Source organism: Furipterus horrens, unplaced genomic scaffold, assembly GCF_987537825.1.
Source record: "Furipterus horrens unplaced genomic scaffold, mFurHor1.1.pri manual_scaffold_9, whole genome shotgun sequence".
NCBI classification, from domain to species: Eukaryota; Metazoa; Chordata; class Mammalia; order Chiroptera; family Furipteridae; genus Furipterus; species Furipterus horrens.
Genome location: NW_028327179.1, coordinates 94562506 through 94584796, shown reverse-complemented (window position 1 = coordinate 94584796; position 22291 = coordinate 94562506). Strand labels below are relative to the sequence as shown.

Below are 22291 nucleotides of genomic sequence, written 5' to 3'. Positions count from 1 at the left end.
AGTGGCTGAAAGCGACAGCCACGTATTCCCGCAGATGTGCAGGCCAGCTGGGGGTTGTCATCTAGGCTGGCTGATCTCTGTTGGAGGCTGCACATTGGGTCTGGGTCTGGGTCTGGTCTGGGCCTCGTGCCTGTCACCCTCCTTAGACTGGGGGCTGGCCCCAGGGTGCTCTTGTCACAGCTACAGCTGAGGCACAGGAGGGCCAGCAGAAACTCGGAAGGCCGGGGCTTAGCACTGCACGCTCGTTCTGTCGACCCTGGGCTCCTCAACATTTTTCTCATTATTGTTCCCCTACTCAGCCCTTTTTGATACTCTTTTCCCTGAATTGCCTCCCCTCCCTATGGGATTCTTTAAAAATTATATTTTTTATTTATTTCTTTTTAGAGGGGGCGGGAGGGAAAGAACTATCATTGTGTGAGAGATTGGTTGCCTCTCACAGGCCCCTAAACGGGGACCTGGCCCACAACCCAGGCATGTGCCCTGGCTGGGAATTGAACTGGCGGCCTTTAGGTTCACAGGCGGGTGCTCAATCCACTGACCCGGACCAGCCAGGGCAATATGAAATTCTTTTAACTCTTTTTGTCATATTATTTCCTTTCTATTGGGCTGAAATATATATAACATAAAATTTACCACTCTAACTATTTTGAAGTATACCATTGATTGACATTAAGGTCATTCACGGTATTCTGCAATCATCGCCACCATCCATCTCCAGAACATTCTTATCTTCCCATACTAAACCTCTGTACCCATTAAAGACTTTCTATCCCTCCCCCACCCCACCCCCACCCCTGGCAGCCACGATGCTACTTTCTGTCCCTATGAGTCTGATTATTCTCTGTCCCGATGAGTCACAGTATTTACCCTTTTGTGACTGGCTTATTTCACTTCCCACATGTCCTCAGGTTCATCCGTGTTAGAACATGTGTAAACATTTCTTAACTTTTTAATTCTGAATAATATTCCTTAATATGTACACACCATATTTTGTTTATCCATTTATCAGTTGGTGGACATTTGGGTCGCTTCCACCTTTTAGCTCTTATGGATTATGCTGCTGTGTACATGAATGTACAGGTATATGTTAGAGTCTCTGCTTTCAATGCCTTTGGCTTTGTACCCAGACGTGGAATTGCTGGATCATACGATAATTCTATGTTTAATTTTTCAAGGAACTGCCATACTGTTTTTTATTTTAATAAATTTTATTTAACCCAATATATCCAAAATAGTATCATTTCAACATGTAATCAATATGAAAAGTCATTGATATTTTACATTCTTAATTTTGTGTTTTGAAATCCACTATTTTATACTTACAATACATCTCAACATAGGCTAGGCATATTTCTAGGGTTTAATAGGCACGTGTGATGTTATTATAAATGGCATTTTTTCATTTCTTTTTCCAGTTTTATTACGATATAATTGAAGTGTGATGTTCTTTAATTTTTGTTGAATGTATTGGGGTGACATTGGTTAATAAAATTACGTAGGTGTCGGTGTGCAATTCTATGTCATCTGTATATTATACTGTGTGTTCAGCACCCCAAGTCGAGTCTCCTTCTATCGCCACTTATCCCCACTTTACCCTCTTCTACTTCCCCCCAGCTCCCCATAAATGGCATTTTTATTTAAACTCTTTGATTAACAACTAGATTGTGGAGCATTTTGCATTTTAATTTTTTGATAACAGTTTTATGGTAATATAACTCATTATATAATTTACCCATTTAAAATATACAATTCAGTGGCTGAGAATGCCCAGTAGCTCACATGGCCAAACCCAAAGTCAATGGGGGCAAGGAACTATACTTCGCCCCTTCAGTGGGAGGAGCTGCAAAGTCACGTGACAAAGGGAGTGACCACACAGGGCAGAGAACTGGGCAATAACACAGAGCGTGAGGCAGACAGCAGGGCTTCCCCGCGATCCTTCAGTCTCCAGGGCAGGCCTGCGTCACCTGGACAGAGCCACAGCTTGTCGCCCTGACCTCGGGATGGCTGAGCTGCTTCTCTGGCCTTGCAGATCTTGGATGAGGTGGAGAAACGTCGCCGCCTCTCCCCTGCGCTGGTACAGCCCCTCATGAGGAGCGTCATGGAAGCCCCTTTCCCGGCCCTGGGCAGAACGATTGTTGTCAAGAACTTCCTGCCAGGAACAGGAACTGAGGTGAGCCGTCACAATCCTCTCCTCTCTGGGGGCGCAGAGTGGCCCAGACAGCCTGGCAGACTGTCACCTTCCGTGGTGTCCTCCTGCTCCGCAGCTGGCATAAACCCCACCCGAAGCCTAGTCCGTCCAGCCCAGGGTTCTGGCCCCAAGAGAATGCCAGAACTACGCCACGGCAGCACGTGGAGTTCTTGGCATGAGGCCGGCCTCACAGGTTAGGGACCTGCCCTGAGCATCCTTGGCTCCTGTCTCTGCGGTCACAAATTGTATACGAACCTATTTACATTTTTGGTCTGTGTCACCTCTGCCTCAGGGGAGGCAGGCTCAGGCACTGCTTTTTATCCACCCTGGACTTGGAAGCATGTCCCCGTCCTCGGCTGGGCTGGCACCCGATGCAGGAGCTTGTCTGCATTCCTCCCATTCCCCTTGTGTGGCTCTGGGAACCGCAGAAGACACATCCCACACAGACTTGGGTATCTAGTTCCAAAGGCCCTGGAAAAGCAGGTCACCTGTGGAGACAGGGAGGGATGAGGATGGGTCTAGGACATTCTAGAACAGCCCAGTTTCCCAGCACAGAGAGGAGTGGTCTCCCCGAGGCTGGAGAACCATCCCACACAGGGGCAGGAGGCTTGGCCGTAGGGCGTTAGCAGCAGGGAGCCCCGCCGTGTGGCCAGCACTGAGCAGGTGCTGTGCTGAGCAGGAAAGTCGGGGCCCACAGAGAAGTGACCGGAGGTCAGGACCCTTAACAGCAAGTACTGAACGGGAAGACATGCGCCCTCCGCTTCCATGTGGGAAGACACCACATCGGGGCCGGCTTGAGATGGGGTTGGTCCTTTAAGAAACGCCTTTTAAAGGAAGGGAGTCTGGAAGGCACCACTCGGATCTGCCGGTTTTCTGCGTGAGCCTGTGATCCCACGGAGGCAGGTGGTGTTCCCTCTGGGACAGATGCTCGCCTGGGGCATGCTGAGGGGTGGCACATTGTCAACAGTCGTAGAACTCCGTGGGGAGTCCAGATACGTCAGTGCCAAGAGAGCCTCCGACGTCCGGGGCCTAGGGTCACTGCTTCTGCCATCCCCTCCCCACCTCTATCCACATGGTCCTCAGTCTCATGGCTGCATGTGAGGCACGTGCTTCCCTTCCAGACGTTCCTCCCCTGGCCTCCTGGGTTCTTTCTTTTCCCTAATCCCTTTTGTCTTCTTTTCCCTCTGTCCCTGCCAGGGGACCGCCCCTGCTGAGGGCGATTTGCTGCATGAGAGGATGGGCTGAGTAGGCCGGGCCCCTCACGGCCTCCCCTGTCCCCGGCAGGTGATTGAACTGTGCCGCCCGCTGGACTCCCGGCTCGAACACGTGGACTTCGAGTGTCTCTTCTCCTCTCTCAGCGTCCGCCACCTGCTCTGCGTCTTTGCCTCCCTGCTTCTGGAAAGGAGGGTCATCCTCATCGCGGACAAGCTCAGGTACCTACCATGGCTCACGCTGGTCCAATGTGTGCCTGACAGGCCATCTTGGACTGTCTGAAGTTGGGAGGCAGGGTGGCTGGACTGCAGAGGAAGCGCCGAGGCGACAGTGGGAGTCAGGGGGCAGCTAGACTTCAGGCTCGGACGCGCACGAGCGGTAAAACGCAGCAGGCCTGCACTTCTCTGCAACACTCATCTGGTGTTTGGCCTCCTTGGGTATTTGGTATCTGGTATTTTCATTTGTTCTGCCTTGTTTTGTGCACCTACCATGTTCTGGGAATGGGGGGGCAAGATCCTCAAGGAGCTCTCAGTACATTGCGGGGACAGGGAAGTGAACAGACCACCCAGTGCTGTGTTCTGGGGCTCCCTGGAGGCGGTGTGGGCTGGAGACCGAGAAGGGCCCTCACTCCCAGAGCAGGTGCATCCCTCCTGAGTCTATGACAGTCCAGGCAAAAGGATATGTCCCTAGAAGGGCGAGGACACAGGAGGCTGAGCACAAAGCAGTTCGCTGGGGCTGAGCAGAGAGGAAAGCGGAGTGGGGAGTGAGGAGCGGCAGAGGTGGGCGGCCCGGTTCACGGAAGGGCTGCAGGGCCACGCTGAAGAGCGCAGGCGTGTCTCTGCCGTCAGTGTTGAAATCAGACTCAGAACTTCACATACTCACCGCCCAGGATGATGCCCCCACCCCTAACGGTCACACCCAGTGATGTGCAAGGGCCGTGTAGTGTCCCAAATCAAGGAAGGTCCAGAAGAAGACGCAGATAGCAACGGGCTGATTCTGAACTCCTACAAAGAATCCCCGGCATTTTCGTCATTACAAAATCCTGAATCGGAGCCTCTGTGCTTTGGAACTGAGGGCGCACAGCCATGGGTGGCGGCTGCAGCGCCAGCCGGGCCGAGATGGGGGGCCTGGCCCAGGATGGCCAGCCAACCAGGAGAACCGGAAGCGGCCCGCTGAGAAGTCCATCTGGAGGGAAGTTCATCGCCAAAAAACGCAAAAATGGAAGAACTGTGGGTTAGAGAGGAAATACGAATCTCCACTCTGGAAAACAAAGGGGAGGAAGAAGGAAAGGGGAGGGTGGAAAGGACAGAGTGTGTGAATGTGGGGCTCGTCAGGGGGCGTGGCAGGAGATGGGCTCCTGCTCTCCAGCCATCTGGTCACCTTGATGACGCCCCTCTGGACAGCAGCCACTTGGCTCTTCCCAGCCCGCTCCCACCACGTGTCCCAGTTAGCCCTGCGCCTCCTGGGCCACAGCGACTGTGCTCCCTGGGCGCACTCATCAGCCAGGGGAGCAGCCCTATCTCTGAGCCCGTAGCTGGTGCTGGGCGCTGGGCTGCCCTCCAAGCCCCAGGGCCCTGGGGAATTCAGATGGAGCTTCTCAAGGCAGGGGCCCTGGGAGCCAAGGACTGGTCCTAACCCTTCAGTGACCGGGATCAGATTTCATCAGCCCGCTAGCACTGTGCGTTCTCTGGCAGCCCTGCTCCGTGCCCCACTGTCTGCTAGCCGGACAGTCTCAGGCTTGGCTTTGGGGGAGGGGACAGTCTCAGAAAGGCCTAGGCAAGAAGGGAAGGCCCGGGAAGTAAACCTAGTGGCCCCCAGGGGTCAAGATGGGGGCAGACAGTCCCCTGAGGAGCTTGCTGCGGGACTAAAGATGTTAGGCTCTAGGAAGGTCAGCCTGAGAAAACGTCTGGAAAGATAAGCAGCCCCCATCCCACCAGGTTTCCTAAAGGAGAAGGAGAGCAGACAGGGAGGGAGCCTTGTCAAAGACAAATGCATCACTGGTGCCACAGTGGCAGTGGCGGGAGGTGTCAGGGGCACCATGACACCTGGAAGTGCTTAGGACAAAGATGGGTGGGAGGGGACTTGGCCACCTCTACCTTGTCCCTGGACAGATCTCTGGGTTGACAGGCTGGACCCTGGGACAGCCCCTCCTATGGAGCTGCTGTAATGAGAGACCACGGAACGTGAAAGAACCCCATCCGCGTGACTGGCTCCTGCCCCAGCCCCTACCCCGGCTCTGGGGCAGCTTTGGCGAGGAGACGGTCACCGTGTGGTCTGACTGGAGGGACTTTGTAGTCTCTCTCCTCACCGCGCCTTCATGGTGCCTGGATTCTCCCCTCCGAGATTTAGTCTTTTCAAACACGAGGAGGTGAAGTGCCAGCTGTGGCTGCGGCCAGGGGTGTGCGCAGCGCAGTATTGCCCCCTGGGTGTTTGCTTTTGCCGCAGCTGCCAGATGTGGGCCAATGATGGGATTTTTGTAAGGGAGGAGGAAGCAGCAGGAATGCGGATTATTTTGACGTCCTCCTCCGGTCCAGAGCAAGGCCACAGTGCAGTGTTTATTGTGTGTGTGGGTAACATACCTTCATTACCTTTTTAGACCCTTTACGCTTTCAGACGTACGTATTCCTCTCTCGTCACGCAGGGGCGGCCTTCTCAGAGTAGGGAGGACCCCGCACATCCTCATCGGTTGGCCCTGGGTCTCCTCACATGGGCTGCTCTGCGCCCAGGCCCCTCGTCGCTCTGACTTGTCTCATTGTCCCTAAAGGCGGTCTGTGCTTGTCCTGTTGCAGACGGCTCGCAGCCTTCCCTCTCTTGCCCAATAAATTATCTTTCCATCCACACTAGTTCCAGGCAGACCTGAAGAGGTAGAAAGGTAAATAAGCAAAGGCCCACGGAGCTCTGAGTCCAGGAGAGAAGAAAACACAGCAGGAGGCGACCTTACACCCTGACCATGACCTGGCACCGCCTGCAGCTGAAGGAACAGGGATTACTGGAATGCTGCCTCTGGGCCCGGCTTGCCTGAGGGCTCTACGTGTTTTCTCTCATCTCGCCACTCGGTCAGATAGGTTCTACTGTTGGGAGACTCAGGAGCAGCAGTTGGGTCACTTTGCTCAAGGAAGCATTAGTGGGAGGGCTGGGGTGGAGACGGGGCTGCCTGCCCGGCTCCAGGGCAGATGAGAAGGATCGGGGGTTGGGGTGCAGGGCTCTCTGCCTACAGAAATACACGTAGAGTGAAAGTCTTTTTAAAAACACACCATTAGGATTTCCTTAGTGCTTGGTAGTCGGGCCAGAATTGTATCCTGAAGAAGCTAAGACATCGGGGCTTTTCTCCCCAGGCCTGTTCCCTTGTGCCTTCCAGCTGGGGACCCCCAAAGTCTCTCCCAGCTCTGAAATTCTGTGACTCTGTGGGCCTTGCTCTGGGCCTCCTGGGACTGAGCTCCTTGTGCCTGTCCTCCCAGACACCCTGGCCCAGAACCTGCTAAGTACTCCCATCCGTGCTGTCTGATCCAGGCCCCACCCCCTAAGACTTCCTGTGCTTCCTAAAGTGTCCCAGGGGGCGACCGCCTCTGCCCAGCTGTGAAACGGGGACGTGGGCTGCACAAGTCCTGCACAGTCCCTCGGCGCAAACGCCCTGTGATTCTGAGCAGCAGGAAAGGCAGACCTGTCTCCCTCCCACCCTCCATACGCTCACTTTTCTCCCAGCTGGTTGGGTGCATTAGAAGTCATCTGGGCCCTGAACAGTGTGGCGCAGTGGGTTAGAGCGTCGCCCCATAAACCAAAGGGTCAGGGTTCAATTCCTGGTGAGTGCACATAACTATGTTGCACTTTGGTCCCCAATCAGGGGGCGTATGAGAGGCAAGCGAGCGATGTTTCTCTCCCTCCCTCCTTCCCTTCTTCTCTCTCTAAAATCAATACGTATGTCCTCGGGTGAAGATAAAAAAACAAAGTCATCTGGATAGCATGTCGCTGCCGCTGCCACTGCTGCCTGCTTCCGCGCTGGTGAGATGCTGAGGGCAAAATGCACACCTAGTGCCCTTCTTCAGCCTACCCATGGTGGCCTCCCTCACAGTGTCCTTAGACAGAGGCGGCCCCCCAGGCCTTGCCCTAGGCTGTGCTCAGAAGTCAGGGCACATTCTCCAGCAGCTCTTGCAGCATTAACTACATACTTCCAGGGGCCTCCGTTAGCCTTCCTTTGGGGGTCTCTCTGACCCTCAGTGGTGCTCCCTCCCCTTACAGGCCAAGTTAGCCAGTCCAGGGAAGTCTGGCTCACCTGTAGACAGTGACTTAGCTAATGATCGGAGCCAGAGACTCTACCCAAAAGCTTCACGTATATGAGGTTCCAGATCAGGAGAGCCAGCACCCAGCCTCCCACCTAACAGGGTTGCTCCGGGAGGAATCAGCAGACACCTGGCTCCATCTGGCTTATGGGAAAAGAGCTGTAGGAAACCAACGAGTCTCTGGCCAGGCCATGACCCACAGGACTTGGGAGGCAGTGGCTGGCTGCCAGTTGTCTGACCTAGAAAAACCTATGAAGGAAGCCTTCCGCATGGGTTCGTGCTGGCGCCTTCACCCCGTCTCCTCGGCACAGGTCTCCGTCCGCGGCACGGGCCCCGATTCTAGCCCTGTGCCGCCAGCAGTGGAAGCAGGGTGCCTCGTTCTTCTGATTGCCATGCGTAGCCCTGAGCTTCTCAATAGCAGAGGGCAGTGCACGAGAGCAGGGCATGCCACACGCTCAGCGAGTGGCCCTGTGACCTCCCAGGGCAGGTGTCAGCCGGCTGTAGGCTGGTCGTCCCATCCTCCGGCACCGTCCCCTGCCACACGAGTCATCCACTCATCATCATCCCCGTCAGGGCGCCTGCCACCCCTGCAAGAGGAAGTAGCCGAGAGTTTGGCGAGTACTGTACAAGTTCTAGAAGGGTTTTCAGTGGAGCCAAAAACCTGTCAAATTCAGACGGCCATTTTTGCTGTTTCATCTTGAGGATGGACATTGAGTGTCTCTTAAGCTCTGTCAGGCCAAAATCTGACAGAGGGAGAAGAAAGGATGTTGTCTTGATGGCTGGTTCTGTTGTCATAACAACCCAAATAAATATTTCCCGATACCCCTTTCTTCATTTCCCTGATGAGAAACACTTTGTTTGTTAGTTTATTAACTTCCCTTCCCAAAGTTCCAGCTACATCTATAGACAAGGCCGAAGAATAAAGTCATAGCTGCACATGAACAAATTTGTACAAAAGTTTTAGATGGGAGAGAGGTTTTTCGGTTTTTTGTTGTTGTTGTTGTTTTAATACAAGTGAAAGTTTATTTAGAAAGTCACAGAGGTAGGAGAAGTGAGCCAGCCGGACTGCGTGGGCTCAGGAAACAGGTTACAGAAGCAGAAGAGGGGCCCTTGGAGCTGAGGAGGACCTTGAAGGGTAAAGGTAACGTGCCGGTGGGGGGAGACGAGGGGGGTGCAAGGGAAAGGCGGTGCTCCAGAGAGAGAGAAAGACAGACAGACAGACAGACAGAGCTGCGACAGAATTTTTCATATTCAAGGAATTGACTTTCTTATAGTGCAGTCACGCTGGAAGCTGAATGACAGACTGCTCGCTAGTGATAAGTCTGTGTCAAATCTTGACAACCCCGGAGTTGGAACCTTGCCTTGAACATGTGGGTAACTACCCAGATAAGTGCGCATGTAGCTGTTTCAATTCATTTTTCATCAGTTTCTGTAAGCTCACATGGGGTCCCGTGTCCTGTCTAGAGTCAGCTGCACCCAGTAATGTTTGCTGTCTCAGAAAGAAGTTCCGTGGGTGAGCCCACCCCCTCCCAGGCAGGTGAGTTTGCTCAAGGCCCACCTGAAAGTGTGAGGAGCTGCCACCTTGGTGGTCTGGCATCCAAAACACCACTTCAGAGGGCCTCGGAGGCTGACAGTCTGACATACACACAGGGGTGGGCAAAGTCAGGTTACCGTTGTGAGTGCGAAACGCAGCTAAGAAAGCTCTCGTCACGATAGCCCGCATGCCTTTTCCCATACGGACAACCGTCAGCCTATTTTTACCAGCCGCTGCACATGTAATTCGCAGAAGTCCTACATAAGTGCAATTGTAATAACACAATAGCATCCGTCTGATTGAACATTAAGTGTTAACTACCTGTTTTTGGCCATGAACACCAAGAAGGTAACATTTGGGGCAATGGGTAGAGAATAGCGTAGCCACAGATTATTGTCTTCCGCTCTGGTCTTGGGCTGGACACTTAATCTGGTTCCCTCTGAGTCAGGGGCCTCCCAGGCAGCTCTGGCTCTGTGCTGTAATCTTGTGGGGGTTACTGCGGCAGCTCCGTTGCTCTTTGGTCCTGTCTTTGCTAACGAGCCCTAGAAGGACCTTCCGAGGACAAGCCTTGCTTCTTTCCAATTTCAGCTATTTTCTCCTCCTGGCTTTCTCTTAGATTCGTGGTTTATGGACATTAAAGCTGGATGGATATTGGAAATGATCTAGTCCACTTTCCTTATTTTACGGAAGAGAAATCTGAGGACTGGAAAAGTTGAGGGCTTTACCTGAAATCACACAGTCTTCTTGCGATCCAGTCTATGTTCTTTTTAAACTCGGTGACACATTACTTCAGGGTTTGAAAGTACAGGAATGGCAATATGGCAGCCACTGCATGGTGACACCCACCTCCCATTAGATCTCACCAGGCACCAGGCCAGACCACAGTCTACCTGTCACTCCTGTTCCTGGGAACGATGCATTAGCAGAAAAGATGCTTTGCTTGGGAGGCTAAAGGATGCTGATGGGAGCATCCTTCAAATTCCTGGGGTGTCTGTCTACCTCAGGAACCTCGTCAGTTACTCTTGTGGTGGCACCTGAGACGAGGCTCTGTGCGCGATTCTTACTGGTTCCTAGGTGAGTTGGAAGGCTGTGAGCTTAGCAACCCCACATATGTGGCACAGGGACGGAGTAGCACAGAATGGAAGCGTCTTATACAGGGGAACTCTAGCACACCAAGTGCATCCTGATGTCTTTGCCCTCCTTCAGTCCTCAGGAACCACCACCAAACAGCAAAGCATTCTGGGACCCGATCCTTCTCACCTGTGCCCGGCTTTGAACCCTGTGTCCCAGCCAGACTCCCACTGGAGCATCTCATCTCCCTCCCCCACTTCTGGACAAATTGATCACAGCTTCGTGGCTGGTGTTCCTTCCCTCCACCCCCACTGTAATGCGAGCCAGCTGCCCAGCTCTCTTCCCGGGCCCTTTTTCAACAACCCCACCTGCCCTCCAGCCAGCAGATGCTCCGTGAGGCTGTGCAGCAGGCATGCACAGACAGTCACCCTGAGCATCCCTAAGACCAGAGACTTCGCACATTCCTAGGAAACCGCCAGTCCTAGCAGTGGTCTCCGCCCACCCCCAGGGAAGGCTCCTCCAGCTTTCATAAGTCGGGGAATAAAATTCATTAGTATTTGCAGCAGGGATTGAGAAAAACACTTTAGCTGCACTTAAAATAGCCCCTCTTTTCTCCTCTACCACTTATTTTTGGGGAGAGGCTGCCGCCAACTGATTATCTGCAGAATTTGACCTTTCCTTCTAGTGTTCCAAGAGGCCTTTTTTAAAGACTAGTAATGTGGACTGGAGAGCAAGGGGCACGGGCCGCTCCTCGGTCCGGCCCACCTGTCACGTCCTGGCCCCCTGGGCTCCGTGTGCGCAGGCCGGCAAGGGGTTCGTGACAGCCGGGTGTGCAGACACTTGCATCCAGCCGCAGCAGGCTCGGCCTCCTTCAGAAAACAAACCAACCAGAGCCACTTGTCAGGGCAAATAGTCAACAGTGGCAACACCCGCCTACCTGGCTGGCAGGCCACCCAGTTCAATTGTCGTTATTTGTCCCTGTTACAGTTGAATACAGTTGTCCTTTAGCTCCCTGCATTGCAGTGACTGGAATGAGTTTTATCTTTCTTTCCATAGCGTGTATTTATCCACCCTATGGCACTGGCATTGCTTACCGTTTTTTAAAAAAAACTAGTTCCAGCTGTCTTTGTCATCCCGTTGGTTCATACTCACTGCAGCGGAACCAGAGGCTCCCTGCCGCCCCCTGGGGGCCTCCCCGCTGCTGTCCGGGGGTCCCCCACCCTCTAGGCGCCTCCTGCCCTCTGGAGGCCTCCCAGCACAGCAGGGCAGCGTAGGGCTTCAACCGGGAGACAACCCCCCCCCCACGTGCTGTCCTGTCGCAGCAGAGAAAAGGGAGTGTCCAATTATACTTTCTCCTTCTAGGGAGGAGGCCCCAAGAAAGCAAAAGGGCATGCGGCCTTTTCTTTGGGAAAAAAGTCAAGCAGCTTTATTGTTCTATTGTGGTGATTGAGGAAAACTCAAAGGCTCTGGCAGTGCCTCTTCTGGCTCCGTCCTTCTTTCTGCATCTCTTTCACTTGCTCCTGCCTTGCAGGGTTCTTCTCCTGCCCTGCCCCCACCTGAATTCCAAGGGGACTGGGCCCTGGCTTAGCCTCAGCTTCTTTAGCTATAAAATTCAAGGAAGGTGACCTCAGTCTCTGAGATTGCTCCTAGGCCAAACATTCTGTGGTTCTCTGCCTTCCCTGGAATCGATAGGTCTTAAGCCACAACTCTGAAATGCAAAAGGACACAGCCATGAGTTCTGCCTTTTTATTCTCTCAGTGAGTTGACTCAGGTGAGAGTTTCAAAGACTGGTGACCGGGACCACAGGTGACAGCGTCTACTCCCTAGACTGTCACATGATCCACTTCTTTCTCCAAGCAATATTCAGGAACTTATAACATACATGCTCTAAAAAGAGATGGGTTTAATACAAAACACTTCTTCATTCAGGGAATTCTTTCTAGAGGTCTTTTAAGGGACTCCCCCTAGTCCCTTAGAAATGAAAGCCAACATCCCGGTAAAACATGTAACATATCAAAGTTCCAACTCAGCCTTCGCTCTCCACCTTTCTCCACCCTCAGTTCACTGGTGCACATCACTGGCTACTGCGGTCTGGTCTACAGAGTGGAATACAGTTTACATTCCGACTCGGCACGTGCAGCGCACAGGGACTCAGGCTGTCGTGTACAATGGAAAGAAATGCAGGGACCTCTCTTATTTTTATTCTGTTCTTTTTGTTGTTGTTTGTAGTGCTAATTATAACCCACTAAAAGTATTTCGGGACTCTCTAAAATGGGCTGTAAAGTCTAGTCTGAAAAAGCCTGCTCTGGACACTCCTCTTCTCATTTATATTTCTTTTCTCATTTACATTTTAACTCCTTGTTTTCTAAGCCGGGGCCCCACAACTGCAGTGCATGAGCAGGTGAGCTTTGTCCACTGGCCGCCCCTGAACACAGATAAGCTCTAAAATCAGAAAACAAAGTAGATGCTACACATCCAGTTATCTATACATCAAGGAACCTAAACACGAATGCTAAGCGATTTACTAGAAGTAGTAATATTCTTGACTATCTGGGAGAAAGTGGTGCCTTCGGGGGAGAAAGTGTTTCAGCTTGGAGAGATTATCTTTGAAGGACAGGAGTCATTTCACCGTGAGCTGGTGGCTGAGTTGTTGATGTTACTCTCCTTGATAGAAGTCCTAATTAGATTTTCTGTCTCACTCTCTACTCAGCTTTAATAAAGAAGGTGTTGTAGTGATAAGAACGAAATATTGGGGTAGCATCTTTCTAATTTAGGGGCTGATTATTTAAAAGAAAAGACAAGGGCTAAATATCATTGAAACATCTGGATGCTGTGCTACTCCGCAGTATTTCCCGACTCCAGGGAGTATCATGAAAATGATTATTTGCAAAGGTAGGGGACAGTTAGGAGACTCACACCAGTAAATAAACAGATTCCACGTTACCCTTATTGGCGTTAGGAACCCCCAATGTGGATGGGATGAAGTAGAGGGCTAATGCATGTTTGAGGATGTTTTGGGGGTGTGGGGGTTGCTCGATTCAGAGGAACTCGCATGGAAGCTTAGTGAATATTTTTTACGCATAACATAAAATTTACCACATCAATCATTTTTTAAATATGCTTTATTGATTATGCTGTTAGAGTTGTCCCAATTTCTTTTCCCTTTGTTCCCCTCCACCCAGTGAGCCCCCCTCCCTCCAATCGTCCCCCCCCCCTTAGTCCATGCCCATTGGTTGTGCATATAGTTCTTCTCAACATCTTTCTGTCTACTCCACTCCCTCCTACTATGCTTCCTAATTCCTGCACCGTCTCCCTCCCTTCCCCCCTTCCCCTCCCTACTGAATCCCCCCAATGTTTCCCATACCAATAATTCTTTTCCCACTCTCGTTGCCTACTTAGTTTGCTTTTGTTTCAGTTCCCTGGCTTCTGTTGTTGGTTGTTGTGATAGAGTTTTCATTTTAACATTCATAGTTTTGATCCTCTTTCTCCTAAACAAGTCCCTTTAACATTTCATATAACAGTGGTTCGGATCTGATGAACTCCTTCAGTTTTACTTTGTCCTGGAAGCACTTTCTCTGCCCTTCTATTCTGAATGACAGCTTTGCTGGAGAGATTAATCATCGTTGTAGGTTTTTTGCTTTTCATTACTTTGAATATTTCTTGCCAGTCCCTTCTTGCCTGCAGAGTTTCTTTTGAGAAATCAGCTGAGAGTCTCATTGGGACCCCTTTGTACAGAATTCTCTTCTTCTCTCTTGCTGCTTTTAAGCTTCTCTCTTTGTCCTTAATTTTTGACATTTTGATTATAATGTGTCTTGGTGTGGTTCTCCCTGGTGTCCAGTTTTTTTGGAACTCTCTGTGCTTCCTGGACCTGTAAGTCTATTTCCTTCCCCAAGTTTGGGAAGTTCTGCTTCATTATTTTTTCACATAATTTTTCAATTTCTAGTTCTTCTTCACCTTCTGGCCACCTTATGATTCGGATGTTGGCCCACTTATAGCTTTCCCATAGGTTTCTGAGCCTCTCCTCGTTTTCCTCACTTCTCATTTCCTCTTTCTGCACTGGTTGACTGTTTGTTCCTTCCCTATGTTCCGATTTGTTGATTTGATCCCTGGTTTTCTTTCCCTCACCACTAGTTTCATATGTGTTTTTGTTCACTTCAGGAGGACTAGCCTTCATTCCTTCCCCATCTTGTTTAAGATCTACTGTTAGGTCTGTAAGCATTTTTATAACCAAAGCTCTGAACTGAGCCTCAGAAAGATTTCCTATCTGCTGGTCCATTAGATTAGATATTTGCTGTCTGGTCAGCTGCATCACTGGGATCTCTATCATGACCTGTGCCATCCTGACAGTTTTGTGTTTACCTTTGCTTCCTGGGCTGGGCTGTCACACCTCCTACGCTTTAGGGGGTGGAGCCCCATGCACTCGTCACAACCAGGCGACCCTTCTCACCACGCTGTGGCGTTTTCTGTGGGGGTGGGGGTCCAAGATGGATTCCTGCCGTTCACTCTCTGCTGAGAGACTAGGAGCCTCCTCCTACTTCCCCACGCCCTCTGGCCCTCACAGTCTGAGGCAATGGGGGTCTGCCTTCCCCAGCATTGGAATCGCAAGCTGACGGCACTGGTCTGCAGCCAGGGGTGCTCCCCAGGTGCTTCTCACCTCCCCTTAAATACAGGTGTCTGTGCTTACCGCTGTCCCGCCGCCATCGCTGCTGCTGCTGCTGCTGCTGCCAGCACAGCTTGACCTCTCCTCCCCAGGCTTCACCCCTCCTACCCATCTGGACGAGCGCCACTTCTTTATAACTTCATACGTTGGACTTCCATTTATTTTCTGAAACTTCTGGTTATTCCTGGTTTTGCGGTAGTTGTATTCCTTCTTAATTGTGGAGGGAGACGGAGCCTGTCAGTCTAGGCCTCCATCTTGACCAGAAGGCCGAGAGTTATTGTGCACATTAATCATTTTTAAGCATACAATTCAGTGGCATTAAGTACATTCACAATCTCTGCAGCCACCACGAATGTCCATTTCTAGGGCCTTTTCTTCATCTCAATCTGAAACTCTGGACCCATCAACCGCATTCTCCCTTCCCCTGCCCCGCGTGACCCCTCTTCTACTTCCCGTCTCTACCCTGAGTCCCTCCGTGTACATGGGATCTCACATTTGTCTTTTCCTGTCTGGCTGATTTCACTCACTAGCCAGCATGTTTTAGTCACCTCTGTTCTTCTTAAGTAAGCCAGCACCGCGTGATTTTTTTTTTAGTGGGCTCAGGAAGGTTTGATGACAAGGAGAATATAGCTGCCTGGCCTCGTGGGGACCCAGTCCAGGAGCAGCCACGTACCCAGAGTTCAGCTTCCTCCGGCTTCAACCGAGCAAAGCACAGCTGAGAAGCCAGGCAAAGGCCGACAGGCGGCCCAGCAGGTGGAACGCTGGCTCCAGGGCCTGCGCCCTCGGAGGACACGGCCCACGCACAGGAGACCCCGCCGGACCCTGGCTGTTACTCACTCCCATGCTCCACATACTTCTCACGGCTCCTAGAAGCAGCACCCGAGAGTGAGAGGAGAGAGGGCTGCCGGAAGCAGGCTCACCGGCAACAGGGAATGACTGCCAGGAAGACGAGAAAGTCGGCTGTCACTCACCTTGGGAGGCTGGCCGCCCGTCCTCACTGTCCTGCCACAGTAGGATCGACCTTCCAGGCGATAATCCCGAATAATCCCCCCATTCACTGAGTAAACTGAGCAGGAACCCAGCCCAGGCCCTGGGCAGAGCAGTGTGGAGAGTGATTAATAAGGCCCGGCGCTTGCCAACAAAACGCTACAATAGGGTCATTATTCTTTCAGAGAGACTCCCTGTAATTGAGAAAGAAAAAGAAGCAATTCTCAGAAAATACAGATGTAACATAAGCATTTTAGAAAGAGAGCGGGAGACGGAGAGGCTCCCGTTATTTCTTGAAGTTTAGAACCCTGGGCCGGGGGCTGCTGGCCCTAGAGTTTCGCTTTCACAGAACAGTCGCCTGCAGTTGACCGCTGCCCTGTGAGTACGCTGGGAGTTCCCGGTTTTCCTTGACTGCAGCGAGGTGTACAGCTTGGCTGCGAGAATGTGTGCGTGAGAACAAAGAAAAGGCTCCTGTTAGAATATAACGCATCTTCGGCCCTGAAGTGAAAGGTCACCGGTTCGATTCCCGGTCAGGGCACATACCTTGGTTGCAGGCCAGGTCCCCAGCTGGGGCTGTACAAGAGGCAATTAATCCATGTCTCTCACACGTCAATGTTTCTCTCCCTCTTTTTCTCCCTCACCCTCTCTCTACAAATAAATAAATTAAATATTTTTTGAAAAAATAATATAACTCACCTTCAATACATCCATGAGAAGACAGGCCTTAGTCACTCTGGGTGTGGTTTGGAAGGAGGGTGTGGGGACTGGGGTGGCAGTGAATGATTGCATCTACACCATACAAGAGAGAGGCCCTCATGTATGCAGGCCGCTTGGGAAAATTAGCCAGGGCATTAAGCTTGTCTCAAAGTCTCACGGAGTCCGCGTGTGCCTGGAATAACCCGTGTCAGGGCTCTGTTACATGGCACACCCAACACGTGCGTGACGCCTTCTGTCCCCAACATGCCTTTGGGATGGCGGGCAAGCATTTCTCTCCGGCCCCCCCGTGAGCGGCCCTCGTCCCCTTCTCTCCCCGCTGCAGCACGCTGTCCAAGTGCTGCCACGCGCTGGTGGCCATCACCTACCCCTTCACCTGGCAGCACACCTACATCCCCGTGCTGCCGCCTGCCATGGTGGACATCGTGTGCTCACCGACACCCTTCCTCGTCGGGCTGCTCACCAGCTCGCTGCCGCTGCTCAGGGAGCTGCCCCTGGAAGAGGTGAGCTCCTTGGAGGTCCCGTTCCCTTCCCGTGGGGGTCCGGGGGCAGAGGACAGAGGGCAGGTGCTGCCTAGGGGAGGTCCCTGCTCCCTTCCCATGGGGGGCAGAGGGGACGTCCTGGCTAAGACTATAATAAACAGTGTCAGGGGAGCGTGGGGACCCCAGCTTTGTCTATGAGATAGCGCCCCGCCAAGTCTGCAAATGGGTCCTTTTTCATATCACTATAAAGGCAGCCACCAAAATGCATTTAATGATCGGGTTCCAGGTTTTCAGGTTTGCATCCAGGTGGGAAAAGCTCTTCTTGGCATCTCTGTGCTAATTTAGTCCCCGCCCCTTCCTGGAAAGAGCCCCTGTCCCCTGTGCTGAGCACTTCCCGCAGTCAGAGAGGAAGCCACCCAGACTTAAGTGATGCCATCCACTTCTGCACACCCGGGGGGACACCTGGCCCTGAAATTCAACCTGGGTCCCCAGATGTGGCTCCTCTAATTGCCCGGGTAGTCCTCAAATCTCATTAATATTAACCAGCAGGCTGAGGTCTTTGAGGGCAGGTTTGTGAGCCGTGATCCCTAACATGGCTCAGTTCAATCCCAGAGGGTGTTCGGGAAGGAAGAAGGAAGGTCCTCCACTCCTGGGAAGGGGCCCTGGGATGTGTTAGAGCCCATGTGTCAGCTCTTTGTGGAAGCCTGGTGGCCGTCCGGGCCCCTGCTCTTCCTCCCTCCCAGCCAGGGGCCTCTGCTGGGGCCAAGGGAAGGTCTCCCTCTCAGAGTCCTACAGGCAAAGCACTGTGCCACCTGGTCTTGGCCCTGGGAGGGGACGGCGCTGTATCCCAAAGCCTCGACTAGGGACGCACGGCACCGGCAGCTGCCGTTACTCTCCAGGTGGCCCCCCTCCTCTCCCAGAAAGAGAAATGACAGGGCCAGGTGGGCATCTGGGAGGAAGGAGAGAGAGCCCCTGGGTGCAGAGAGGCAGAGTCAAGTGGAGGAGGAACAAGTGGGGGCCTCTAGCCCCTTTGGCCCACCCCAGTAAACCCATGCACTGAAAAAGCCGGCTGAGAGGCTCTGCCCCACCCCGTCGGGAACCGGGCAGGGCGTCCAGCTGTGGCACACGTATGTTCCAGCCTGCGGCGTCAGTGCTGAAAGCATGCGATTCAGGACAGCCCCGGCCCCCGCTGCCCTCTTCGTCGCTTGTGGCTACAGTGGCAACACCAGGAAACCACAAAGAGCCCACTCCCCCCCAACCCCCGCCCCCAGCCTCTCTGGGTGTCCAGAAGGAAGAGGGCTAAGAGCCCACGGGTATATCCCAGAAGCTGGTGACAGGAACAGTCCCCTCTCCTCGCCTTGCAGGTTCTTGTGGTCGACCTCGTCAACAGTCGCTTCCTCAGACAGGTGAGTGAGGAGGCCAGCGTGGACTCGCTGCGCCCTCTGCTCTTACCTCCTCGGTGTCTGGGGCTCAGCTTTCCGGCTCTGGGAAGGCTCCTCGGTGGGTCTGGGGTTGCACACAGGCTGGTGGGGCTGGGTGATCCCCGGCCGGGGCTCGACTGAGGCCGAAGAGGATGGGTTCGGCAAATAGTTTGCTAACGATGAGAATCTTTGTATAGGTTCTAACTATAGACTCTTGTCTTTTTTTTCAACATGCTTGTAAAGAACATTTGAGCCCTGGCTAGTGTGGCTCGGTGGGTTGACCACTGGTCTGTGAACCAAAACTTTGCCAATTCGATTCCTGGTCAGAGCACATGCCTGGGTTGCAGGTCAGGTTCCCGGTTAGGGGCATGGGAGAGGCAACCAATTGATGTTTCTCTTCCTCACTTTCTCTCTCCCTTCCCCTCTCTCTAAAAAATGGAAGAAATCTTTAAAAAATATATTTGAGAACATTTAGGATATAATATTAAATGGGAAAAATCGGGATGCAAAACTATAAACATGTTTTGCTCACCTTATTTTCTAAAAAAGGAGAGAAAAAGATCGAGTGAATATATATGTGTGTGTGTGTGTGTGTGAGTGTGTGTATAAAATACATACCTCTAAAAAAGTTGGAAAGGAAAACTCACCAAAACATTGATGCTGGTTGTGGGTGACTGAAAGGGAGACAGATTATGAGTGATGTTAAATTGTTTCCAAACTTTCATGTATTTTCCATAATGATTATAAACTACCTTCATTATTAGAGAAAGTAATACATTATTATTTTCTCATTATCATTTGCCAGAGGTCAGACTCCTACCAGATCTTGCAAAGCATTACAGAAAGGCTTTAGGGCATTCTACTGGATGGCCTTTAAACTTGGAGTTGCCGCAAGGTTGGGAAGTTCTGTCATGTTAATGCCATTTTTTATCATTAGTTCCGCTCACTTTCATTTCCCAGTGACCCCCCCAGGTAGGCCCTTCCCCGAGGCTCTCCTGCGCTGAGGCCCAGATCAGAAAGCCAGCTTTGGTCCACAGGCCAGAGAACCCTGGTCAGCATGAGCCACCCTTTGGGGGAGGGGCAGTGGGAAACATTTCTTGAGTAGCCACTAAGTTCCAAGCACTTTCACAAGGCCATTGTATAGCATTTGATATTGTTCCCCAGCTTTATTGAGATGTTATTGACATATAACATACATAACCTTAAAAACAAAACAAAAATATACGTAAGCTTCAAGTGCACACCGTGACAGATTGATACATGTGTCTGTTGGGCAGTGATTACCACAACAGGTTGAGTTAACACGGCCTTTGCCTCACATAACTACCTTTTTCATGTGTGTGCTGTTAACGTTTAAGAGCTACTCTCTCAATAATTTCCAAGGGTGTAGTACAGTGTTGTTGACTTCAGTCACCACACTGTACATTAGATCCCCAGAATTTACTCACCTTAGAGCCGGAAGTTTGTGCCTTTTGACCAGCGTGTCCCACAGTCCCAGCCTCTAGCCATCACCATCCCGCTCTGTTTCTCGTGAGTTGGGCTTTTGTAGATTCCAAATGTGAGTGAGAGCATGCAGTATTTGTCTGTCTTTATCTGATTTATTTCTCTTAGCATAAAGCCCTCCAGCTTCATCCATGTTGACACAAAGGTAGGATTTTCTTTTTTACGGCTAAATAATATTCCCCTGTGTGTGCGTGCATGTGTGTCTGTGTCTGTGACCTTTTCTATATCCACTCATCCATCAATGGACATGCAGGTTGCTTCCATGTCTTGGCTACTGTGAATAATGCTGCAATGAACACAGGGGGCAGCTATCTCTTTAAGACAGTGATTTCATTTCCTTTGGATAAGTACCCAGAGGAGGGATTCCTAGATCCTATGATAGTCCTATTCTTAATTTTTTGAGGAACCTGCATACTATTTTCTCACAAGCTACACCAATTTACATTCCCACCAACGCTTATTATCTCTTGTCTTGTTGATGGTAGCTATTCTGACAGGTGTGAAGTGATATGTCATTGTGGTATTGATTAGCACTTCCCTGATGGTTAGTGATGCTGAGCATCTTTTCATGTACCTCTTGGCCACTCAGATGTCTTCTCTGGAAAAACGCAAGTTTTTAAAAGTCCTTGTCAAGACCAATGTCCGGGAGCTTTTTCCCTATGTTTTCTTCTAGCAGTTTTATAGTTTCTGGTCTTACATTTAAGCCCTCATGCATTTTGAGTTCAGTTTTGTGAGTGGTGTAAGATGGGGGTCCAACTTCATTCCTTTACATGTGACTATCCAGTTTCCCCTGTGCCATTTATTAAAGAGACTGTGATTTTGCCATTGAGTATTCTTGGCTCCCTTGTGAACTATTAGCTGACCAGATATGTGTAGATTTATTTCTGGACTATTGATTCTGTTTCCCTGGTTTATGTATCTGTTTTTATGCCAGTACCATACTGTTTTGATGACTTTCTCTTGTAATTAAGTTTGGAATCAGGACTTCTGATGCCACCAGCTTCGTTCTTCTTTCTCAGGATTGCTTTGTCTGTTTAAGGTCTCTTGTGGATCCATATGAATTTTAGGATTGCTTTTTCTATTTCTGTGAAAAATGCCATTGGAATTTTGATAGCCATTGCATTGACTCTGTAGCTCACTTTAGGCAGCATGAACATTTTAACAACATAAATTCTTCCTGTCCATGAACACAGGATACCTTTTCATTTATTTGTGTCCTCAATTTCATCGATCTTACCTACTGCATTTAATCCTCGTGATGAGGTACAAAGGGAAAACTGAGGCTCACACAGTTCGTAAAAAGTGGAACTGAGATTCAAGCCTCTGATCTCTGACTCTAAGTCAGGTTCCTTCCACTAACAGACTGCACAGGCCTGCCCTGCGGGGTGCCCGGTGCATCCGGCCGGCTGGGACGCGGCCACCATCTCCAGAAGCACGAGGGCAATGGCCTCCCTGTTTTTTCTGCTTTACAGATGGATGATGAGGATTCCATTCTGCCCCGGAAGCTGCAGGTAGCCCTGGAACACGTTCTGGACCAGAGGAACGACCTGGCCTGTGACCCGGATGAAGGGCCCCTCGATGGCAAGCATGGTAATTGCTCAGCAGCCTCCCAGACCACATCCCCCTCTTCCATCGTTAGTCAGGGAGCTGGTGGACAAGGCCATGGCTCCCCTGGGCGGTGGGTTGCGTAAGGAAATGAACAGGAGGGACATGCAAGGAGAGAAACTGGGTGCTTGGCCCATTCATCTGGGTCTCATTGTAGCAATGAGCTGTGGGAAAAGCTCTCCCACCTCCCCCATTTTGGCCCTAAAATATCTGTTTAAAGGGAGGAAAGAAATAAATGAATACCTTTGGATTAACCTTTTTATGGATCATCACAAATTTCCATCGACAGAGCTCAGTTACTTGTATTACTAATTAGCTTGTCTCAGAGGTTCTAACCCTCACCTGCCTGGCCCATCCCCCCCACCTTTGCTCAGGCCCTGAGTCCAGCCCCTTGAATGAGGTGGTGTCTGAAGCCTTCGTCCGCTTCTTCGTGGAGGTCGTGGGCCATTACTCCTTGTTCCTGACGGCGGGCGAGCGTGAGGAGAGGACCCTGCAGCGCGAGGCCTTCCGCAAAGCCGTCTCCTCCAAGAGCCTCCGCCGCTTCCTGGAGGTGTTCATGGAGACCCAGATGTTCCGGGGCTTCATCCAGGAGCGGGAGCTGCGTCGGCAGGATGCCAAAGGTTAGGGGCCGTCTGCC

The 22291-nt window shown here is 51.4% G+C and overlaps 1 protein-coding gene across 1 annotated transcript in view; it reads left to right on the top strand.

Annotated features, from left to right (window-relative positions):
• Positions 1-22291, top strand: part of DENND2A (DENN domain containing 2A) — an 89873-nt gene that overhangs the window by 64792 nt on the left and 2790 nt on the right. Inside the window, exons 13-18 of the mRNA XM_090287588.1 lie at positions 2030-2170; positions 3473-3621; positions 16969-17146; positions 18490-18531; positions 21522-21639; positions 22029-22274. Coding sequence (XP_090143714.1) covers positions 2030-2170; positions 3473-3621; positions 16969-17146; positions 18490-18531; positions 21522-21639; positions 22029-22274 — 874 coding nt within the window. The remainder of the gene's footprint in view (positions 1-2029; positions 2171-3472; positions 3622-16968; positions 17147-18489; positions 18532-21521; positions 21640-22028; positions 22275-22291) is intronic.